Source organism: Cololabis saira, chromosome 19, assembly GCF_033807715.1.
Source record: "Cololabis saira isolate AMF1-May2022 chromosome 19, fColSai1.1, whole genome shotgun sequence".
Taxonomy (NCBI): domain Eukaryota; kingdom Metazoa; phylum Chordata; class Actinopteri; order Beloniformes; family Belonidae; genus Cololabis; species Cololabis saira.
The window spans coordinates 22615063-22638975 of NC_084605.1; the positions used below are offsets into that span (position 1 = coordinate 22615063).

The 23913-nt window shown below is 39.2% G+C and overlaps 1 protein-coding gene across 3 annotated transcripts in view; it reads right to left on the reverse strand.

The window, feature by feature from the left end:
* The window catches only part of LOC133419214 (zinc transporter ZIP11-like), a 191287-nt gene extending 167649 nt beyond the window's left edge, over window positions 1-23638 (reverse strand). For 2 of the 3 annotated variants that reach the window (XM_061708254.1, XM_061708252.1), the window contains exons 1-3: window positions 23591-23638; window positions 22281-22398; window positions 21155-21193 (exon numbers count right to left, since the gene is read on the reverse strand). In XM_061708254.1, the coding sequence (XP_061564238.1) occupies window positions 21155-21193; window positions 22281-22388 (147 nt within the window). In that variant the 5' untranslated portion in view covers window positions 22389-22398; window positions 23591-23638. Of the gene's footprint in view, window positions 1-21154; window positions 21194-22280; window positions 22399-23490 lie in introns of all 3 variants that reach the window. The other variant, XM_061708253.1, reaches the window with a different exon arrangement.
* Between the last annotated feature and the right edge of the window lie 275 nt (window positions 23639-23913).

The following is a 23913-nucleotide window of genomic DNA, read 5'->3' on the forward strand; positions in this document are numbered from 1 at the left end:
AGTCATACAAGTTATTAAATGCTTATCACTTGTTTCTTAAACTGCTCTGATCATTTACATGTAATCATGCTTACCAGAGTCAGTTTGATGATGAAACATTTACAACAAAAAAGATCTAGAAAATTCCTTTTGCAGAGCAAAGCTTACATACATCAACAGTCAGACATCACTGGATTCGAAGTATTAACAAATCCAAACAGAAAATATACTTAGAAATGAGCAATAAGTAAAAAAAAAAAAAAAACCCTACTGAGTACTTTACATACTGAATAAATACACCCAATATCATCTACCGCCTGGACATATGCCATATTTCGCCTGCAACCTCTTTCATAAAAACAAATCTCGCTCTCCATCCCTCAGCACATCAGCTACCAAACACACACAGAAACCAAAAAAAACACAAACTAACATGGGAAACACTGACAGTATTTCAATCTATTTAAGTGTAGAAAGAGTAAGGAGGCAGCAGTCAACTGCTTGACTTCTCACATAGGAGATGATAAAGAACAAGATCATATCGAGAGTCAGAGGCCAAAAGAAAATGCTGCTCTCTTCACCCTGCATCATGAGGAGCTCGCCCCAGATGCTCATTCATGAGAAAGCTTGACTTTGTATTCTGCAGAGCTACAAAGTCAACCACCAAAGCCCACATTTCATTTTTCACAGATCACTGAAGAAAACTTTACAGAAAAGAAAAAACTGTTCCAGCCCAGGCTAGAGGAATAAATGCTGAATATTATTTGAAAAAAAAAGGAGAAAAAAAAAACATGTCCAGTGCCAGGTTGAATTCTGAAAAATAGTCCAGTCTTGTAGTTCAATAAAGAAAACGTACAGAAACAAAGTCTATATTTGACATGAGCTAAAAATCATGTCAATTCATTTTTCTCTGTAATCATGTAAATCCATCACTAACATTGAAAAATATTACTTATTTGAAAACAATAAATCAATTATAAACATGTGTAGATTTAATACATGTCTATTTAATAGGGGTGTAACAATATATCGTGCCACGAAATTTTGCGATACAAAAACGTCACGATACGTGTCGTGGAGGTGACAAACTGTATCGCAATATTGGGTTATTAATATTAATCTATTGTGTTGACTAGTAATGTGCAGTGTATTGGTGCTGACCGCGCCTCGACCCGCGGACAAAAATCTTACACTGCTCAGAAGAAACTAGTACCGTTTTGCGGTCCCGATCACGGGACTCTTGCGGGGTTTTGAGCTCTGAACTTTTACTTATGTAAGGCTGGTGTAGAGTTAAGCCTTACCTTATTAAATCAAACCTTTTTCGGGTTGTGACTCGTGAGTCAGTGTATTTATTTACTTTTATTTATTTGTTTAATCTTAGTTGTTAAATTTCTGGAAAAGAAAAAAGTCAAATCATACATGACAGAAACTATTAAGTTTGTGGCAAAATATTTTTACTTGTATGAAACTGAAGATGCACAATGCAAACCTGACATTTACTTTTAGTTCAGTTTGTGGAAAATGGTTGGCCTGGCTTTCTCTTTAAAACTTAAACAGTTATAAAGCATTACAAACTGTAACAGTAGGGCAAACGTACAGTATTGCTTTGTATTTTTGTGTCTTTCAAATAAAAGAAGATTTTTTCCAGTCACATGCTCCTCCTTCAAGGTTGTTAAAAAATACTGCTATAATATCGTATCGTAATCGTGACCTCAATATCGTGTATCGTACCGTATCGTGAGATTAGTGTATCGTTACACCCCTACTATTTAAGCATTGAGCTGCAACTGAGTGGACCTGATGACGAGACACGGTCGTCACATGCTGCCAGAAGTTCCTTCAGAGGTGCTGCTGGCTTCTTGGTAGCTTCCCTGATAAGTTTTTTCCTCGTCCCCTCAAACTCTGGAGGGCTGTGATCTTTGCCACATTCTCCCCTCTTATTGATGACAGTTTTGACAGTGTTCCATGTCATCTATCCATTATCTATACCCGATTATTCCTACCCAGGGTTATGGGGATCTGCTGGAGGCTCCTCCAGCTCTCGCTGGGCAGAAGGCAGTGGTACACCCTGGTCGGGTTGCCATTCGCAGGGCCACATATTAAAAACAACCACATATGTTCAGTTCTTTAGGCAATTTATTTTAGATCCCTCTCCTGGTTGGTATCTTCAGAGCAAAACTGACTGACTCACATTGGCTTTTGGCACATAACAGTCACTCTTCTCTGTAATCAAAGTGTTTAATTTTTATATGTGTATTGTATTTATGCATTGGTCTTTTTTTTAATGCTGTGAAGGAAATGCGCTACATACATAGAGATTCCACAATTCAATCTCTAACTTTCTTGGTAAGTTAATGTTAATGATGGCAGGTTTATGTCATTTACCTACAGAAATCATTCGGTGGCCATGAGTGCGAGGGCCCGTTCATCACTGCTTGCAGTTTTAATTATTATTATTTACATTTCTTTTTTGCAGGATTACAATAAAGGAGTAACGATGTAGACATCGATGTTACTGTCTTTTTTTGTCATCATTTCACTTGCACACCTACACTTTGCACTTTAAAAGAAAAAAAGACTGAAACATCAATCATGATTACAGATATTCCAGTTGTCAAAAACTATGTTTAATCATTTAAAAAGAAAAGAAAATTAAATTAAAGTGCAAAAACACTCGATTTATGAAACTGTTTTATTTTGCCCTAAAAGCAGAAACCAAAAAAGAAAAGCTTCAACAGGATCATGATTGAGTCTATTTAAAATAAATGTTGGCAATAAAATGAATGTTGACAGACCAAATTTAATTGCAAAATGTTGGACGTGTGTCAGTGACCTCCCTCGAGCCTTGCTTATGCGTTGACTAAAATTTTCCATAAATATAAATACCTTGTTGCCTCTCCCAATGCAATATTCATACATTTCATTATTCGAGTGCAGCTGGCATTTAAATGATGCCAGTGTAACAACGAAATATCATGTTGAAAGGGCACACAGGGGTGGATTTGTAAAGGTTTCATTTTCCAAAAAGACAGGAGGATATGGAAAGCGAGAACTTTGAACGTCATCTTGAAAGTGATAATGGCAGAGGAAGAGACCCAACAGCGTGAGCGGTAGTCTCAGAATGCTAAATTACAGTTTACAGTCCTCCTCAGCAAGGGTTGCTGCTGCTTAGAAATGCAAGCCAAGTCTGACATTTTTTTTTTTTTATACAAAATTGATTTGTAACAGCCTTTATTCCAGTCACTGCACAGCTGCAACACCAGACAAGTATAGTTCAATGAAAACTAGGGAAAACATAATGGCTGGCTTAAAGAGAGAGAAACAAAACCAATCACAAATCTGAACCAATTCTCGCCTTGATTAAGGCAAACATTCACAGTAGGATTTTTTTATTCGCTTGCCGCTTGTGCATTGGTACTCTGCACACATTTTTCAAAATTTTAATGTGATGTATCCTGGTGCTGATATTGGCCGGGTTTCCCAGATCCAACCTCTCTTAAGGATTTTAGAGAGGTTCAAAGAAGGTTTCAACTAAGAAGATACCATAAGATACGGGTGTTTCCCAGATGACTTCTTAACACCGTCCTTTAGTTTCGCTCTTTCAGAAGCTCTTTGGAGGAGCTGTCCGGTTCTGAAACCAAATCAATCGATGCCAGGTAAATCGATCACCGATCACTATCAGCGCATTTTCACACGCAGCACTGCTACCTAACGCACTAATTCCCTGCTGCCTGTGCGTTATAATGAAAAATTAAGATGATAAATATAATTCAATGACCCTTTTTCATGATGAAAACAAGACTGCAACTACATAAGAAGTAGTCTTGGTAAGAGAATAATGAGGAAATGTATTGTTTTTATTAAATGTGAAAGATGGACGAAAGGGGAAATTAATTTAACAATCATTCAGCATATTGGACCACATTGTATCCTCCTGACTATTAAAACAGAATCCTTCACCTCAAAAAAATATTCTGAAGTTCATTTAGCTGCTTGACCGTTTTCACTATTGCATTCATCAACGTTCTATTTGTGGATGTGTGGAGACCAGTGTTGGGACTAACGTTATTTAGTAACGGGTTACAGTAACGCCGTTAGTTTTGCGGTAACTAATACGCATTACTTTTTAAATTCAGTCACGCAATTACCGCTACCAAACGGTGCGTTACTCCGTTATTTCTGGCTACAGTGAAGCTTTTTTTCCCCGCACGCGGAGACCAGAGGAAACGTAGTGGGCGTGTGTGCCTTCAAAAACATGACGGTCATGGCGAGCCAAGAGAAGGAGAGTTTCGCAACGTGGAATTACAGCAATCCCTGGTTTTTTGCAGGGGTTATGTTCCAAAAAAAACCAGAGAAGTGAAATTATTTTTACAATTATAGAGGGCTTCAAATTGCAGAGATCAGCCCCGCCTCACACGTATTCCACTGCTCTTCTGATGCTGCTGCATCCCGACTCTGTAGCGTCTTTTTCTTCTTTTTTTTCCCCTCGCTGAAGTGCGTGTTAGTTCCCCCATGACTTCGCCCACACCCTGGGTGGGGTTGGCGAAAGGATCTTTCTGTGTGGAGTTTGCATGTTCTCCCCGTGTTCCCTTGGGTAGCAAGGTGAGCTACCCTCACAAAAACATGCACACAGTCTATACATGCCCCCTCTGGCCAACCGAGGCGCCAGATGGGGTGGGGAGGATCCGGCCGGAATAACGTGATCCTTCCACGCGCTACGTCCGGCCGGAGAAGCCCCACCCTGTCTGGTGAAAAGATGCGGCCTGCTCACTCCGCAGGTTAAGGAGGAGACCTGAGCTCAGTGCAGGGCCCTCCCGGGGTTGGTAGAGGATGGCAATGCCCAGGACTGTCTAGGTAGGAGCACTGGGTGATAAAATGGGGGAAAAAAACGGGATAAAAATATTTAAAAAAAAGTATTTTTTCTTCTAAAGCCGCAGTGTAGCTGTGTTTTTTCAAGAGAAGAAAATAGTTATGGGTCGTTGTCTTCGCTCTTTTTTCTTCTGGGCAAAAAGATTCTTATAAACAGACATGCTACCATTGGTTATGATATTAGAGGACTGTAATGAACGATTCATCAAAGGCCGTTCTTCAGCTGCTGCTGAAGCTCATTGGCTGTTCTCAGCTTGTTGCTAAGCGACCAACGTTATTGATACAGGAAGTGAAGAAGTGGGGAGACTGTTTAGAATGCAGAAAACGATGCACAATGCAAATCCATACGGTACCTGCTGAAATGAAGGCTAGAGGGGCATGAAATGGGAGCATTTAAAATAATATTTTTATTTAAAGTAACTAAAACGTTACTTTTCATAGTAACGCATTACTTTTTGGTCCAAGTAGCTGAGTTATTGAGTTACTTTTTAATGAGGTAACTAGTTACTATTTTTCAGTAACTAGCACAACACGGGTGGAGACACTCAGCGCTGCTCCTCAATGCACTCATTCCCTGTCATCACACATCACCCGCTTGGGCTCGGGCACGGCGCAGGAGGATCGGTGTCACGGCTGCCTGGACAGCCCGGTCCGACAGCACGTCCAGGGGACTGAAGTGCTGACGCACCAATGCGTTCATATAAACAGTTCTGCTTCGCGCACGGCGACGCGGTTGATTTGCAGCGAGAATATGCCGTATAGCAGCCAAATTATCAAATAAATGATATTCATGATGATCGTTATATTTGTGCGTAATGCATAAAGCATATACAGGAACACACTTGTTATTCCTTATTTTTCTTTTTTTTTTCCTTTGCTTTCACCAATGAATGCTAAACAATATAAATCTAAAGTATAAAATAGATCAAAATTTGCGCGGGGTGCATTGTTTTAATATCTCATTGCTTGGTGTGATATTGATTTGCCTGACGCCCCTGGATCTGTGAGTCTTTGTTCACTAAGATGGTTGTAAAGAGTGGGTCAGCAGCATCTTTCATTTCCTTCTTAATGAAAGAGATACTTAAGCTAAGAGCAACTCTGGGAAACGCGATTTTCTTTCACAGGCTCCTTAAGAAGGTTTGAAAGAAGTCTTTCGCTGTTAAGACCTACTAAACTGATCTGGGAAACCGGGCCATTATATGATCAAAATTGATTTCATTTTTTACATTTAAGACTTTTTTTTTAACATACAATACAAAATACTACTACAAAGCAGACTACATGCATGATGTCTGCATCACTTCATCCAATACCCTCACCCTGACATTCAAATCACTATACTACTGGAGTAATCAATGTTTATTCATTTATTTAGTCTGTTAGTCTGTTATTTTGTGTTCTCTTACCAGTGTATTTTTGGATATGCTCTTACGCAAGTTTGGCTCATAAACATTTCACCAGATGATGAAATGTTCCCCAATCATGCTTCTTTGTTGAAGAGGATGGTTCCCAGCTAATATATACGGCTTTAGTAAGGAGTTACACAAATATACAATTTTATTAGTTTCAGCAATGTTTTGTTTGTATTATGACATAGAGTTTGATTCTGAGATATTATTTTTATAACCAAATGGTAGCTGCTGTAGATATAGATGTGGGAGAAAGAATGAAAATAGACATTATCTGGTTAATATGATACTAGTCACTTATAGGTCTACATGATCTGGCGGATAATTGGGCTTAATCAGTTGCAGCCTGCAGCCTGTAAGGGTGCGTCCCAATACTCCCCCTCGCCCTCCTTTTCTTCCCTAACCCTAACTTTTGCGCGTTCCCGTGAAGGTAGTGGTGTCCCAATTCCTCTTTTCACCTAGGGGGAGGGGGCATAACGAGGGCTAGGGGCTGAGAATAGCCCCTTCAAATCGAGGGATTTCAGATGCTGACTTGGCGAGCGAGGGGGTATGAAAAAAAGAGGCTCTGCGTCGATTTGACTCGCCGACCGAAGGCAAACAGGCAGACTGGTCTCAGAGAAATAGAGAGAAATAATCCTGTGACTCGTCAGATTTGTTTTGGATGTTTCTGATATAATAGTCTTCAGAAACCACAAAGTAATCCAGCTGTTATCTGGGTAATTTACACACTTTCAGATAAAGTTGCGGAAGATCACGCCAGAATAAAGGGATTTATGGTTCCGCGTTACACCAACGCAGATCCTACGGCGGAGGTTACGCAACCTACGCCGTAGGCTCTGCGTCGATTTAACGCGGACCCAAGCTCCGGACCCGGCAGACAGAAATCTCTAAATTTCGGAGCAAATTTCTTAACAGGCGTAGCTACAAATGTTAGATTTCATCTATTAAACCAACATATTCCTAAATGATTTATTTCAGCCGGCGTGATTCTCAACAGAGCTGCGTCCCGGGAGAGAGTGTCTCTCCCGGGGCTGACGGAGCAGCCTGACCCGGCGGAGACGTCTCTTCTCGGGCTGTGAGCTGAGGCTGCTCCCCGGGGCCGGCGGCTCTTCTCATCTCCGAAAACATCGGGTCACATTTCTTAACAGGCGTTATTTGGATAAACTGAGCCCCGGTTGGGGATCTTAAGGTTACCATTATACCTGAAAAAATATTAAAACTTAATAAAGTGCCATATTAACAGCGCTACAGCTGAAATTAAAACAGCTTTTGGCTCTCAGCTTCCTGATCAGGGAAGGGATGAAAACGAGGGGTAGGGGGAGAATTGGGACAGGCACCTGGGCCAAGTGCCCTAGATCTCAAGTGCCCTAAAATCTCCCCCTTCTTTTTTAGGGCTTAGGGAAGAAAAGAAGTGCGAGTGGAGAAAAGAAGGGCGAGTGAAGGAGAATTGGGATTGGCCCTAAGTCTGTTAATGACACAGCCAGGCCTTTCAGGGTTGTGTTAAAGCGGGGAACATCTCAAATGTTCAGGTTCAGGTGTACTACAGGACCGGAGTTGGGAAACACTTTAAAGGACAGTCAATTAAATACTCGAAATTTCAAAATGACACCTCTAGAAGGTTATTGGAGAATATTAAGGGACCTCTATTAATGTTGTAACTTTTTTTTTGTAATAACCATAGAATGTAGTTTTACTTGCCTTGTAAAGGGTTAAGGAATCACAAACAACCAATTGTAACAGCTAGGGTTTTCAAAAAAAGTTGTTTTAAGGTTAATATTTGCTGCTATTTTTGGCTAGGAAGTAAATTACTGGGTGAAATGGACAATGCACAATCATGTGAAGAAGAAAGTATACATCTGTTGAGTTCAGTCTTAAGCTGCTTTTAGGATTACTCTCATCTGGCCTCTTACTCAGACGCTCTCACATTTTCTGCTCCATCAACACTTTCTTGAGTCTCTTAATCAACTCCGCCATGACGTCCAGTGGCCGTTTGACCTAAATTAATTTGTGTTCATCTGTGTCGAAGTCTTGTAAAGTATATGGATTTTCAGAAGAGACGAGGAGGGTGAGAGTCTCAACTTAATTTTTCTCATTTTTGACTATAGCAGGGAAAGAAGACGGCGAACGCAAGATAATGCAACTAAAATTAAGCAAGTGAAATTAAATGGAAACTGGTGTTTTAATCAGAGAAAGTATTTTGTGCGGGAAGCATCAAAAACCAGGAAAGCATTGTCTTAAAATGTGTTAAATACAAGCTCAGATGAACAATACAACACACAGTGGCATTACTTAGGGAAGAAAAAACTAAAATGTTGCATTGGCTGAAAAACACCCTTAATACCTCCCTAGGAATTGAGTGGATATGTAGCACCCAGGTGCTGCTAATCAAATGAAGGGATCATCGTAAATGTGAGCTCCTATAATAAAGGAGAGATTTTGACATGCCTGCATGGTTTACACGTGCATTTTACCACAACCAGAGAGGAAAGAGATCAATAATGATCTTAAAGAAGCAACTGTTGGTCATCAATCTGGGAAAAGTTTTAAGGCCAATCAAACGAGCTGACGATGCTAAAATGAGAATAATTATTCACAAAAACAAGCTATGAAGATAGAATAAAACTTTCAGGTATCCTTTTTTTTTTTAGAAATAGGTTAAAACTTGAACCGCTGCTTCTAAACAAATCATATCTGGAAAAACACCTTTTTGAACAGAAGAGACCGAAGACATAGGCCCTGTGTGCCCCTTTCAACATGATATTTTGTTGTTACACGGGCATCATTTAAATGCCAGCCGGACTCGGATAATGAAATGTATGAATATTTCTATTGGGAAAGGCAACAAGGTATTTATATTTATGGAAAGTTTTAGTCAACGCGTTAGCAAGGCTCGAGGGAGGTCACTGACACGCGTCCAAAATTATGCAATTAAATTTGGTCAGTCAACATTAATTTTATTGCCAAAATGTATTTTAAATAGACTCAATCATGATCCTGTTGAAGTTTTTCTTTCTTGGTTTCTGCTTTTAGGGCAAAATAAAACGGTTTCATAAATCGCTTGTTCTTGCACTTTAATTTTCTTTTCTTTTCTTTTTAAATGATTAAACATAGTTTTTGGCAACTGGAATGTCTGTAATCATGATTGAAGTGTCAGTCTTTTTTTTTTAAGTTATAAGTGTAGGTGTGCAGGTGAAATGATGACAAAAAGACAGTAACATTGACGTCTAACTTGTTACATCTTTATTGTAATTCACCACACTCGGTGCTGAAGCGTCAGCGAGGCATCAGCGTTGTTACTACCCACTTCAGGTTAAGACCACGTAGAGTAAAGAGCTGCGAGTCGACTGCACGAGTCCACCGAGCAGAGTTGCAACCAAAGTAGTGCAAAATGCGTTTCCATCCCAGTCAGATATGGGTACAGACCAAGACGCGCCTCCCGTAGGCAGCGCAATCTGCCACATCCTCTGTTACCTTTGGTCTCTGGAACTGTCAGTCCGCAGATAACAAAACCGAGTTCATCAGTTCATTGTACTGTGCAGAAATCTGGGGCAACAATTATAAAACATCTCTACAGCCATTAACCATTATGCAAAAAAGAGCAATAAGAATAATCCACAATGCTGACTACAAGGAACACACAAACCCATTATTCCTAAAGTTTAAAATACTCAAATTTACAGATATTGTGTGCTATCAAACAGCGCAAATAATGTTCAATGCAAAAAATAATCTGTTACCAACAAATTATTTAGTATTCATGAGGGAAGATATGATTTAAGGGGCAAAATTAATTTTAATGTCACATTAATACGCACAAACAGGAAAGGTTTTTGTGTTTCAGTCAGCGGGGTGAGGCTATGGAACAAGTTTTCAATGGAATTAATGCAATGTCCAAATATTAAACAGTTAATACAAAGATATTATTTTTCAGAGGTACAGGGATGAGCAAAATGTTTGGGTGCAATAATACAGTGTTTATTTTTTATTTATTTTTATCCTTATTTTCTTACACTGGTCAGTAGCTTGTGTTGTTACAATGTTTTTTGTTTGTAGTTATTTTTTGTTTGTTTTTTCCTTTTGTCCTATATGCAGCATGTGTCCCTATGTATACATGTATGTAGGTACTAGTGTGTGTGTGTACGTGTGTGTACGTGTGTGTACATGTGTGTGTGTAATTATTGTGTATAGGCAATATTATGTTTGCATAATGTTATGTTTGCACACATTGCATATATTAGCTAGTCATATTTAAGGAGAGGGGGTGAGAGTTTATAAGTTTTACTTCTTCTCACTCCCTTTCGAATATGTACTTTGTTATGTCTCATGTTAAGACGATTGTCTTATTTCTTTCTTTTTTTTTTTTTAATATGATTCACATCACTCAGACATTCAGGTCCTAGCCCTGACAGAGACTTGGATCTGCCCAGAAAACACAGCTACACCAGCTGCTCTATACGTAGATGCAGAAGATGCAGAAACACCTCGCTCTGCTGGACGAGGAGGTGGTACAGGCTTTCTAATGTCCAAAAAGTGGATTTTCACATCCATCTGGGAGGAAAAATCTGGAAAAATCTCGAAGCCATTCACTACTTACATTCCGGTCATATACCACCCTCCAGGAGGCAAAGTAGATGAGTTCATCTCTAAACTAGACATGATTCTCTCTGACATTCCTGATGATGGCTTTCCACTAATTGTACTGGGAGACATGAACATTCACATCAGCAAAACACAGGCAAATGACTTTCTGGCTCCCATCCACTCTTTCAATCTTACACCATATTCCTCCAACGCACAAAGCTGGTAATATCCTTGACCTGGTGCTGACCAGAAAACTGCATTACAGTTGATGTTTGTGTCACACCACTGCATCTCTCTGACCACTTCCTAGTTAAATTGTCCATCTCCCTTCCTCATGTCACTCACCTGACTCCAAAGATGGTTTCCTACTGCAGAAACTTGCGATCTCTCAGCCCTACACAGCTGTCTGATGAGGTCTGCTCTAACCTCCCTTCCCTCTCAGACTTTCCCACACTATCTGTCAATGAGGCTACGGAAACAATCTGCTCCTCACTCACCAACTCTCTGGATAAACTCCGTCCTCTGGTGCCAAAGCCAGCTGGACAGAATCCTCCCAGTCCATGGCTCACAGAGGTTCTGAGGGACCACAGAGCTGGACTTAGGGCAGCAGAAGGAAAGTGCACAATGACTTGTCTGAGTACCGACAAAAACTTTTATTTTTCACATCCAGCTTAAAGGCTGCCAAGGTATACTTTTATCAGAACAAAATCCAAAATGCTCCCAACACCCGACAACTGTTCATGGCGTTTAACTCTCTTTTCTCTCCACCACCTGCTCAACCACCTACTGGGTTGTCTGCAGAAAAGTTTGCTTCCTACTTTACTGAAAAGGTTGCTACTATCAGTAACCAATTCTCTGAGCCATCTCAGCCCACTTGAACCGGCTACTGGTGCCTCTCTCTGCTCCTTCCGGTCTCTAATGGCGCTTTTGCACTAGTATCACTTCAGCTCGGTTCTACCCGTTTTGCCCTTTTGCACTAGGGCTGAGACGGGTAGAGCCGCTCCAAGCCGATACTTTTTTCTGTAACCATTTCAGCGAGGTTCTATACTGGGCTGAGCAGGGACTATTTCCGACGTCACCACCCTCTGCGCCTCTGATTGGTCGGGGGGCGGGGCCGTGAGACGTTTGAATCAGGAAGCGGGAGTCAGCGCGAGAGCGACCCGCGGCTCGCGGCGATTTTATTATAAAGCGCAAAAACGTCTGTTTGGTGATCCAACTCTGAGGTGCAGGTGTTCATAAACCTGGTGACTGACGAGAGAATTAAAAAAGGGATGTAGACGGGCTGTTTTACTCTCAGCCGCTCACGGCTCCAGCTGATTTCTGATCAGCGCCGATATGAACAAAGCGGTTGCGCAATCGAGTACGTCACAGCAGCTTCACCCGAACCTGCCCACTTCTCCCCTGGCTGTGGAAAAACAAACGGGTAGAGGCGGGTAAATGCGTGACCGGGCCGAGTAAGTCCTAGTGCAAAAGTGCCATAAATGAGGATGAAATCTCTAAACCTCTAGTCAGCTCAAAACCAACGACCTGTCCTCTTGATCCTGTTCCTACCGACATCCTGCAGTAGTAGTATTAGACTTTAGATGGCCTCATTTCTTTATCAAGTTATCTTATATTCTTTTTGTGCAATATTTGCATATTGAGCTTAGTGTTATAACACCACCCCAACACCCAATGCTTTAGGTGCTATTAAGGCTTAAATGTCACCCTAAAAAACAAAATGCTGTTAACCTCATCTTCCAAATTATTTTATTTGCCCCTAAATATTCCCAAAGATAGAGTCCTGTATCTCCACTGGTACCATTATTCCCGGCTCATTTCTAGATTCCAGCCATAAAGCACCACAAAGTTTTTTTAATAGAAAACGCTGCATATGTTTTTGACACCATCGACTCCCTGGGTTTATAAATGTCATGGGACAGCTCAAAGCTAGAGTCTGACTTGACAGGTTATCACATTACCTCAGCAATGTGTGAAAACAAAAGGTCTACTCTCACTGGCCTCGTGCGCATGATCCTACACGGTCCGAGTATCCTTAAAACACCACCCCACCTCTGCTGCTCCTCGCATTCCTTCATCTTCGTCTGTTGTCCTCTAAAAGCAACGATGTGATGCTAACTCGTGAATTAAACTATGTTCAAGGGACCACAAAAAGAAAAAGTGTCCTTAAGAAAATCAAGGTGCCAATATTACAAAAACCTTCACAATTCAGTAAGACCTTGTCAGTATCTCTGTCCTTGAGGACAATATGTACTGTAAATGAAATAAGCTGCACCTTTTAACATAGTGTGTGAGAGTGAGTCTATACAAAAACCCACACCAGTCAACTTAAAGGAACGTCATCTCGTTCTGAATCCAGCAGATGAAAGTACTCTTTTTTTGAGCTACTTAGAGATGACTGATGAGTTCAGAAGCAGAGGGATATATGTATGTTTCTTTTTCTAAAGACAAATGATATTGCCTGTGACGTAGGTACATTTCTGGGATGTTAGAAATAAAAACTGTAAGTGCTCTTGAAATCACAAAGTGCAGTGCACAGCTTTCTGTTATAACCACCAGGACGGGGAACCCCTACAGAACCACGTCTCCTGCAAACTCCGCTCATTGGTTGACACCGGCTCATATTTTATGAAGGAAATGTTATAGTACTCATGTTATGTTCACTGGCAACAGCACGTTCCAATCCAGCAGGTGGTGTGACGTTCTCACACAGCAGTGAAAACTTATAGCCAATGAAAACTTTTAGTCTGCGAATGCTTCAAACAAGAGTCAGTAGAATTTGCTGTGACGAACTGAACGTAGTTCAATTATTTGTGTTGAGCTTTGAACCAAATTTTAAAAAAAAGAAGAAATTTATTGAAACTGTTCTGGATACTGACTTAAAAACACAGGACTGGGTTTAAGTGTTGGCCGTTAACGTCACTGGCCGTCTCTGCTTTTTGCTTCTCTCCAAGAATAAACAAAGAGAAATGGAAATGCTCGGTAAAATTAATGACAAAAGAAAGTAATTGTGCATTACTAAGTTATTATGATCCTTCTCCAGAGGCTACAACTGACAGCATGATGTGAGAATCTGTAGTGACAGTGACTGTATTTTGTGGGTTTTGCACATGTGTGTGCACAGTTGTCCATCTGTAACCAAGTAGGTGGGAGAGTGTGTTGGATTCCCTGCAGGCAATTTATGCAACAATCAGCAGAAAAGCAGTGAAACATGAATAACTTGAATAACTTGGAAAAAAAGAATGACACAAGTAGATCTACAAATACTCACTGATCCTGTCTCAGAGGAGGCCCCTCCTGGCCAATCAGAACCTCTCAGAAGAGGCACCTATCCCAAGCTAAAAATGTTAAACGTTTAGGCTTCCTCAACAAGCCACATGGTGAGAATATCAACAACACTTGTAACAAATTTGTGTTTTATTTGCACGACAAGCTTTCAGAGTTGAACAAGATTGGAGCTCATGTGTTATAAATATATTTTATTCTCTTTGATCCATTTCTAATTTGTATAATCTTAAATGCAGGGTAAGCAGTTTTCTTAATGACAGCACATCTGTTAATATTTTTTTTTTAAACTCAAAACAAAAACATCCCCTTCAAGTTGGACTTTCTGTGTGAAATTGTTCTTATACATGTTGGAATTAATAATGAAATAAGTATTATGCTTTAAATTCAGATTTGTGCTGTGAGCCTGAAAACAAAAAGCATTTAAACTACGGTAGTAGAATCAGGACAGGAGGCCACGTTCAGACAGTGTGTTGTGTTTGAAAGTTGTCACAGAAAATTGTAACTTAGCATGCCTCCTTGCTTAAAGTATAAAAAGATACATATGTGAGAAAGAAACCAAGTCATTGTTTTCCTTTCACACCTAAAGGTTTTACATATGAAATCATTATAATTAATAATTTGACCTTACCTTGTCTTAAAATTGGATTGGAAAAACCTCAAATGAAAGTCACAAAAATCACAACATGTCACAATATTGTATATTCAACAAAAACACACCGAAAAAGCAAGAGTTTAAAAAAAAAAAAAAAAAAAAACTACTTACAGCCTTACTACTTCGAGATAAGATAAGATATCCTTTATTTTCTCCCTCAGTGGGGAAACTTATTTTGTTGTCAGCAGTACACTTAAAAAAAAAAAAAAAAAAAAAAAAAAAAAAAAAAAAACTACTTACAGCCTTACTACTTCCAGAGGTATTAGATGCTAGATCCTGCTAAACAAACGCTTTGATGAAGACAACATCAAGACAAGTCCCTCCATCGATGGTCTGGAGCATTCAGGTTTGTGTTAACATGATGCCAAAAAGGAAAGACATCAGCAATTATCTCAGATGCAACATTTGTTGTCCATCAGTCTCGTGACGGTGATAACGTCATTTGGAGCCTTTTTGTTCTACAGCGAGAGACTAGATACAAGATGTTACACTAGACTGAAAATTGCCCCAAAAGGCCATTTCAAAACAAAATCAACCTGTATCCACACTAGCAAATTTTAGCTCCTGCTCAGAAAAGATTTCCATCTACAACACTAAATAACATAAATGCATATGGCCATTCATGCTCACTGGGCATACACGTACAAATGAAAACACTGGAAACCTTTGCTTCTGTTTTGTTTTTATAATAGTTAATACCTTTTTTCCCCACGCATGTTGGCAGTAACAAATGTATTGAACGCAGACTTCGGCTGTTCTTTCTATTATACAAAGAACAATAAAGTCTGGAGTACTAGCGTTGTTTTTTCTGTGGTCGTTAAGGCGCATCTGTGCATCTTCAAGTGACTTTCACATGATGGCAAATCATTGAAGGGAAAATGTTGACCCATAAAACCAAATACTGAAGAGAATCTAAATCATTGTTCCCAAACAGGTTTGATTTAGTCTATCAGCGGTGTATAAACAAAAAATATTTCCATTTTCAAGGGTCGAAGTTTACAGAGTAGTGTGGATGCCAGAAATGGCATGGTTTCACATGACAATGTAGCAGTGTGGGTAGATCCCAAAACCCTAGCCAATCTTCCTAGAAGTGGAAGCAAGTTCACCGCAAGATCAGGCAGTGCAAAGCTCAGGGAAACTACCAAAAACACAAGAAGTATATTTTAAACTCTGCCTGCCTCAGTAAGCTTGTTAAAAGTTAATGTTCACTGCAGTACAACTGGGAAAAGAATAAATATAGATTGGAAAGGGTTGCAAGGAAACAGCCTCTTCCTCTGAAAAGGAGCACTTCCCACAGTTGGGTCAATCATGAGCTCTTCTGTATGCCAAAATATTGAGACATACGAGAAAACAAATATTATACAACGTTAAAAGTGCATCGTTTTGCTAATCTTACTCAATCTTAAGAAACTAACAAAAGTTGAAAATGCTAAATACAGAGCCAGTAGCACACAGTCTGCAGCCTTTACCATCTTTTACTGATGATTAAGTTATGGATGTATTTCATTACAGTTAGAAAACAGGAATCAATTGTAATTGTTATTGGCATTTGTGGATTAGATATCCACAAATGCCCAGTACTCGAGTTGAGGGGGGATGAGGGGGGATGGCATCCCCCCTGAAATAAAAACAGTTAAAATCATCCCCCCTGTAAAACTGCCATCCCCCCCTTTCCATCCCTTATGTCATTTCATCAATGAATGTGGTTTTACTGCTATTTCAACATTTAGAGTCATCACCAGAAAAATAACACCAGAAAAATAACTTATTTGACAATTTTCTCCTGTTTCAAGTAAATTTTCACTTGAAATAAGTAGGAAAATCTGCCAGTGGGACAAGATTTATCTTCTTATTACAAGCAAAAACATCTTGTTCCACTGGTAGATTTTTCTACTTATTTCAAGTGAAAATCTACTTGAAACAGGTGAATTTTTTTTTCAAGTCTTGTTTTAAGTGTAATGAGATTTTTTTTTAATTATTTAAAGCTTACAGAAGGCTGCATTTAACTGCTGCTATGTCATTCCTGCAGTATTTCTGCAGGTGTTTTGGTCACTGCTATTATTTGTAATATATTATATTATTTGTAATCAGCACAAATTATCTGTCCCCATATGATAAAATCCACCATCCCCCCTGATTTTATTTTACAACTCAAGTACTGCAAATGCCAATACCAATTACAATTGATTCCTGTTTTCTTCTGAATAAAAAGAGTTAAGTGCTGTAAATATAACCTTCTGATTAACAACAATACATCACACATTATACCACGTCAATAATAAAAGAACAAAAACTTAGTAAGTCAATCCACTCCTACCGGAAACAGAACTTGGACAGAAGTTTCTCCTCTGCCCGACCAGAGTAGCTCCAGTGTTTGTGATGCAGTGCGTGTTATTCAGCCGCTCCGTCTTCTCAAGGTAAAGTTTTGAGGTCACGCTTTGATCCCGCTGGAATTAATTTACCTCATCAATGCTCTCGCTTAGATCTGAAACACCAACCACTTGCCTTGTGTTCCTGCAGATTAGCATTCAAATTGTTTTCTCAAATTTATGCAATCTTAATAAATTATACAAGGTCGAGACTTTAAAGGCAGCTCGGTACGTCTTGGCTGATCCAGCCTCCTTTTAATCATTTTTTTGTTGCTCCCGTGTGGTCGCAGATACAGTCTGCCAAAGTACAGAACAAAACACACCTTGTTATTCCTGCATCTATAAGTGTATAGTGGCGTCTTATTATTGTTTTTGTGTGTTCTGCATGTATTTGTGTTGGCTGTATCACAAATATTTCCCCTTGGTGATATCCAAGATTGAAAGTTAATTAAAGAAAAAAGTATTTATGCTAATTAAAAGCACTGTTTGTGCACACAAGAAAACACTGGAGATTCTGAATTGCGGATATAAGAACGGGTAAACAATTTGCTCCAATAAAAAAAGCAGTTGTGGTCTAAAATAGCAGACGAAATTTCTATCGTTTCAGTCCATTACTGTACCCAGAGCTGAAGAAACTACCATTTAACATCCCCTACAGCTGAATCTTCCTCCATTCTTCAAACAAACTCCCGTCAGTTTGACCTTTTTTCACTCTCCATCTACATTCAAAAAGCAATCCTCGGGCTGGAAAGAACATTCTACTTTGAAAACACTATAAAGGGCAAACTAATCTTGGCCCATCATTTTTCCCATATCCACTTAACATTCTCACTGATATGGCGGATTGGTTGAATTTCTTCGGGACAAAAATCAGAAAGGAGCAGACATCCTGCCTTTTAGTGCAACAAGCAGAAGAAAAGTGAAAGTTGGTTACTTTCAGAGGCAGCACTTAGTCTCTCTTCCTCCATATATCCTGCATTAGTAATGCAGATCTTTTGATAAACTTGTGTGCTTCTATTCCTCATCCTAGTTGTCCAAGAAACATACCTGTACTTTCAAGTTCAGAAAAGTCTTAATTTTGATTTTAAGGCACAGAATTCTAAAAGTGAACCACGACATTAATCAAAGATTATTTGAAAAAAAAAAATATATATATCTTAACTAGAGCTACAGTTGCACGTGATGCTTTGCCACGGGAAACTAATCACCAAAGAGTGTTCACATGAATAATCGGGCCAAAAACATGTACATAATATGCAAGCAAGTGTGCAAACAGCTGAATTCCCCATCAATAATAATGAGTGGAAATGTATGCCAGTGAGGAACCCTAAAAGTTGGAGAGGCTCTGACAGTTTCTATCAATAATTCATTACGTTTGTGCCGTGTGAAGAAGTTGATGAAAAATGCATCTTAGACAGATGCAGAGTGACAAGAAATTTAGCGAATGTTTGGCAAGAAATGTGTCGGTGCATTTCACTAGATTCGTCATCTTATGAGGAGACAGACAAGTAACGGCGAACCTGGAGATGCAATTGGTGAGCTGTTAAGACCTAAATAGAGATAACGGAGGTGAGAGATAAGACTGTCTCTGCCAGCCTTTTTCATCATGGGAGCTTAGGATCTCAACTGAATAAGTCCGATCAGCTCACTGGCTGCAAAACTACAAACCCAAATCTTAAATGATTTCAAAAACATAGACCACAGACAAGGACACCTTCCAGCGACTTTAAAGAAATATATATCACAGTCCTCCAAACACTTGCACAGTTCTTCAACCGTGGTCCTCAGGACCCCCTGTTGGCATGTTTTAGATGTTACATTGCTCTAAGCATCATATTCAAATGATCGGGTCACCACCAAGCCAATCAATGACCCACTAATTTAAGCCATTCTCTCAGCTATTCATCCCTCTTATTCATAGCCATTACCACCAGTACAGAGTAGACCAAACCAATCAAGTACCAATTTGGGCGGGTTCGAGCTTCATGTGATGATTTATACAACCTTTTCCAAGAGCCAGTGTTCAAAAAAAAAAAAAAAAAACGAAGATCGCTGCAAAACTGCTAAAAGCCCCTTAGATCAACCAGTTTTTTAACAGTCGTTCACAGGCCATTAAGGAAGTCTTTCGCTGATACAAGTCTGGTTGTCACTCTGCTATATCCCATTGTTCACTTTCTCTCAACTACTGTAGCTATTTGGGTATTTAGCTGGAAGCAGGAAATGTAGATAAACATGTCTGACAATCTTTTTGACACACTTGAGGACTAGACACGTAATCAGTTGAACAAGTTTCAAATTGGAATACAACCCCATGATGATTGGGTCTGTTGGAGGGAGGCGACGAGGCTCAAAATCAGGTTGAAAATCCTGTAGTGTCGAGCTAGCTCCGAAAACATAAAAGAACCGAGGGTTATGTTTTGCCCTTGCTGAGGTTAATAATGCTACTTTTTTTCAATTTGCACACAATCTACCTGAAAAATAGACTCCTAAGAGTTATGGGGTGGTTATTTTTCTCATGATACACTTCTAAAAACCTGTGCTGGACAGATGATACTAACAAATCTTAAAATAATAATAATAAAAAAATAAATAAAAGCTGGACACTATATGGGATTTGCCCCCTGTACCAGGGGCTCCAGGGCATAACGAGTTAAAGCACCTCAACTTTCAGTCAAAGTTCTATTTAATTACAAATATCTTAGAATGTACCCGTTTGTTTATCTAATTTCATTCAATTGTGTGTTTTATGCATTTTAATTGCCATTTTCAGTGTTTTCTCAAAGGTTAAAGATGCCCTTTCCGCCATTGTTGTGGTGGTTGATGATGGGAGGTATTTTTTAAGCACTTTAAAATTGTATGCTTTACAAATACAGTTTGGTTGAATGACGGTTTGAAAGCTGTCAGGAAGAAAGCATTAAGAAATAAAACGGTTGACTCACTACAGCAGTGTGTGATGATGCAATCCTGTTATTCCTAATCCCAAATTGCCGATGACAAAGCCCCGCTGTCTCTCTGGGATGTTACAAATGAAGCAGTTCGAAGTTGCCTTAGCGTAACACATTTTTGGCTCAGTATTGCGCTTATGTTTCCCCTCGAGTCAGAAATAAATAAATAAAACCTTTCAGTGGTTATTTCAAAAGCTTGAGGCAGATTTATAGATTCACGATGCGCCTTTTTATTTCAAGGTTCAGATGGGGGGCTGTATGTTGTGCTATGTGACCATACATTTTTAGAAGTGAATGAATGACAATATCAATTGTAAGTATTTTGAATTGAATTGAATGTATATATAAACACACACTTAAGGTAGATTAACATCTCTGAAATGGGAGGAAAACAATCTAACTAAATGGTTATTGCAAACTTGGCAAACATCATCAAACTAAAAAGCATATCCTTTCTGAGAATTATAAAAACTTGGGTTTGCATTATTGATCCAGCACTGTTTTGTACCCTGTTCCTGGGAACACTTACTCGAGATTTTTATGAGCCCATAGCATTGGTAATAAGACAAACCTCAGTTACAACAATAAATTTCCTTAGACAGCGCCAATTCTTCCAATCAAGCAGTGGTCCCAGCTGACCAATGAAGGGGAATGTTTTCCTGGCTTAAATGTCAGGAAGTTATTAAACACTGGGGTCATCGTATGTGGGTGTAGTGCATGTAAACGTCTGACTGCACCTGCATGGGTTTCTCATATCATTTCACCCCTATAGGAACTTTCAATATGATTAAACTGTGATGCAACTCCGGTAAACAAAACAACATGTGAATCCATCATTTTAATCAATATAATTCTCAAAAGTCAAACGTCTGTGCCAATATTCATTTATGATTAACCTCCTAGGTTAAAAGACTATAAAAAAATATTCAATAGCAGCTAAATGTATCAGAGTGATGAAGGAACTCAACTTGCAGCAGTGAAATCGCAACAACACCATCATATTGCAACATCACCCCACCTCTGCTGTACATCTGAGTGAATTTCAGGCGAAAGCTCACTCACCCCAGCTGCAAAGCCTAAACTGCCATCCAAGATGCGCTTCTGAAAAGGGCAAACAAGAGCAGAGAGAGATGCAGGTCAGTCAAACCAATATCCTCGAGGCCTGACAGCATAAGCGCAAACATCCAGTCAACGGCTTTCACAGTTTTCAAGTCTTAGTGTTGAGCATTTCACACTTTCTTGAGTGAGGAACACTTTCACGTCGTTATGACAGCAAATTAATGGAGGTGTGATGTATCCCAGTCGAGGAGGACAGGGATTGGCAGTAAGAACCGCAGGAGACAGAGATGTATTTAGATTATGGAGCTGGGCTGGTAATGCAGCAAATTCATACAAATGACTTGCATCAGTGATTGTCAAGTCTGCTCGTGTCTTAGGTGACCTAATGTGACAAAATACATCTTTTGTACAACAAAGACTGGTTTTATAGGACAGGTAGAGACAAAAGTTCGGTTCAAAGTTGGTACCGAAATAAAACAAATCAATGTATTGTCAGTATTGCCAGAATTAACTTCTACCAATCAGTGATCAACCCAACAATCCTGATTGGAGCCTGAAAGTTGTTGTAGAATCGATGCTGTTAAAAGGAAAACTCAACTAATAATGTCTTCACTTTTGTTAGGAAAACACCAAATAAGATGTAATATGTTAAAGTATCAGTTTCAGTTTTATTTGAAGGAATATTTAATTATCTTGAGGAGACATTGTCTTGCTCTCATGGTTCCCCATCCCTGCTATCTGCAAATACTCCCCAAATAACACTGGACTCCCATTCCCGTCATCCAATTGGGCCAACTAATTATCACATTATTTATGCCACACTCTCATATCAACAACAATGAAACTAAGTCAGTGAACTACAGTGGACATAAGAGCAGAGGTGAATGAGACTAAAGAAAGTAATGACAGTAGAGAAAACGAGAGACCAAAGAAAACTAAACATCACTGTGTCATAAAAGCAACTTCACTTCATGTAGAGGGGATCCTCTGAGCTAAAAATAGCAAAAGTCCCTATTTCCCCCTTTTGAGAATGTAGAATAAAGATCACATTTCTTATCAGATATTTTTGAAATATTCCCACCAAGCGGTGTATGAGCTAATTGGTTGAGTTACGACTAAAAGTTTGTACCTGTCGGCTGGAAAAGATGAAGACGAGAGCAGCTCCAGCAGCAGTCAGGCCCCAGGTGAACAGAGTCCCCAGCAGGGCCTGGGTCACAGGACTATACCCTTCCAGCATACTGCTAGACCTGGACAAAAAAAAAAAAAACTATCAAAGTTAGTCTAGTTAATTAAAATTTTAATTATTGCTACAATGCTTGAACAATAAATAAATGCCATGCACATCTCAAAACATGTATTTATGATCGATTTAGTATGCTAAAGGAGTATAACTTGCAACACATTTCAAACGGTTTGTATTTCAAAGAGCAAGTGTCTTCGGGGCTGTCATTTGAACAAACAGGAGTTCAGAAAGCAGAAATAAATGTAATAGAGTGACTCCTTTTAAACCAACACATGCATCCTTAAACTCTTCAGTTACTGCTCAGACACACCCACACGCTATGTTTGTTTCTCACGTAATGGAGCAAATATGGTTCAAATCCTGTTTGCTCTGGACTTTAATATCCTGGACTTCTTCATTTGCATTTCTGTGAACAAACCCACAGGTCATGTCTGCTTTTTAGGTCTCCAGAAACACTGACATATGCCTATCAGTCTTAATGGCCAACTCATTAAGAGTTTTGCACTCATTTAATGGACTTTCTCTGTAAATGTTGTGTGCTTTAACCCCAGACTGCTTTAAAAAAAAAAATCAAAATTAAAGGGCACAATGAGAACAATAGAATAAGGGGTAACATTAGCACACTATTACTGATTAACATTAGTCAACACAAAACTCTGATAAATTCCACTTTACATGTAAAACCAATGTTAAAAATGAATAGACAGCTACATGTTACCTTTGAATTAAGATTTAAATATACAATACAGAATATTAAGATTCAGTTCAAGCGCTCTGAATGAGTTGGGGAATTGTGAGTTAAATGTACCTGGAGTTGCAACCAGCTTTAAATGACAGCTGGCATTTTCACCTGAACAGCTTACGTGTGACTTTTAATCTTTATTTTCTATCTAAAAGTGCTTTATGTGCAGGTTTAACGTGGCTGCATTAACCCGCTGCCTGACAGAAGTGATATCCGTGTATCTTTATGTACATATAGATTAATATTCACAGTAACTTAATTGCACTGGCAGAGTTATTATTAGGGACAACCGACTAAGTTTAAATTTTTCCCTATAAAATGTTTCAGCAATGACATTTTTCATTCATATCTTACCTGTGGTATCATGAAACAACGTGACTTAATTCGGCATAGTTTAATTTATCTTTGCAACATGTTAAAGTTCGTTTTTCACGTTATTTTCTGGTTTACTCACTCGTTGCCAGCGCCTGCAGTAACTCCTCCGTATTTACTTCCTACTTCCTGGTCACGTGACTATGACGAGGTAAAGCTCCACCTCCACTCTCAGTCTATTGGCCAATCACTTTGTTACTGTCAAAGATATGCCAATCAGTTTATTGGCCACGTTCTCCTGACTTTATTAGACTTAATGAATTAAACATATTGAAAAATTAACAATAAAACTGTAAGAAGGCATGCAAGAGCACTTTATAGTGTAACCCCATATATGTCAAGTTAAGTTAAGATGAGAAGATTTTTCTTTTTAAATGCAGTAGAGAAAACATGGTGAAGGACATG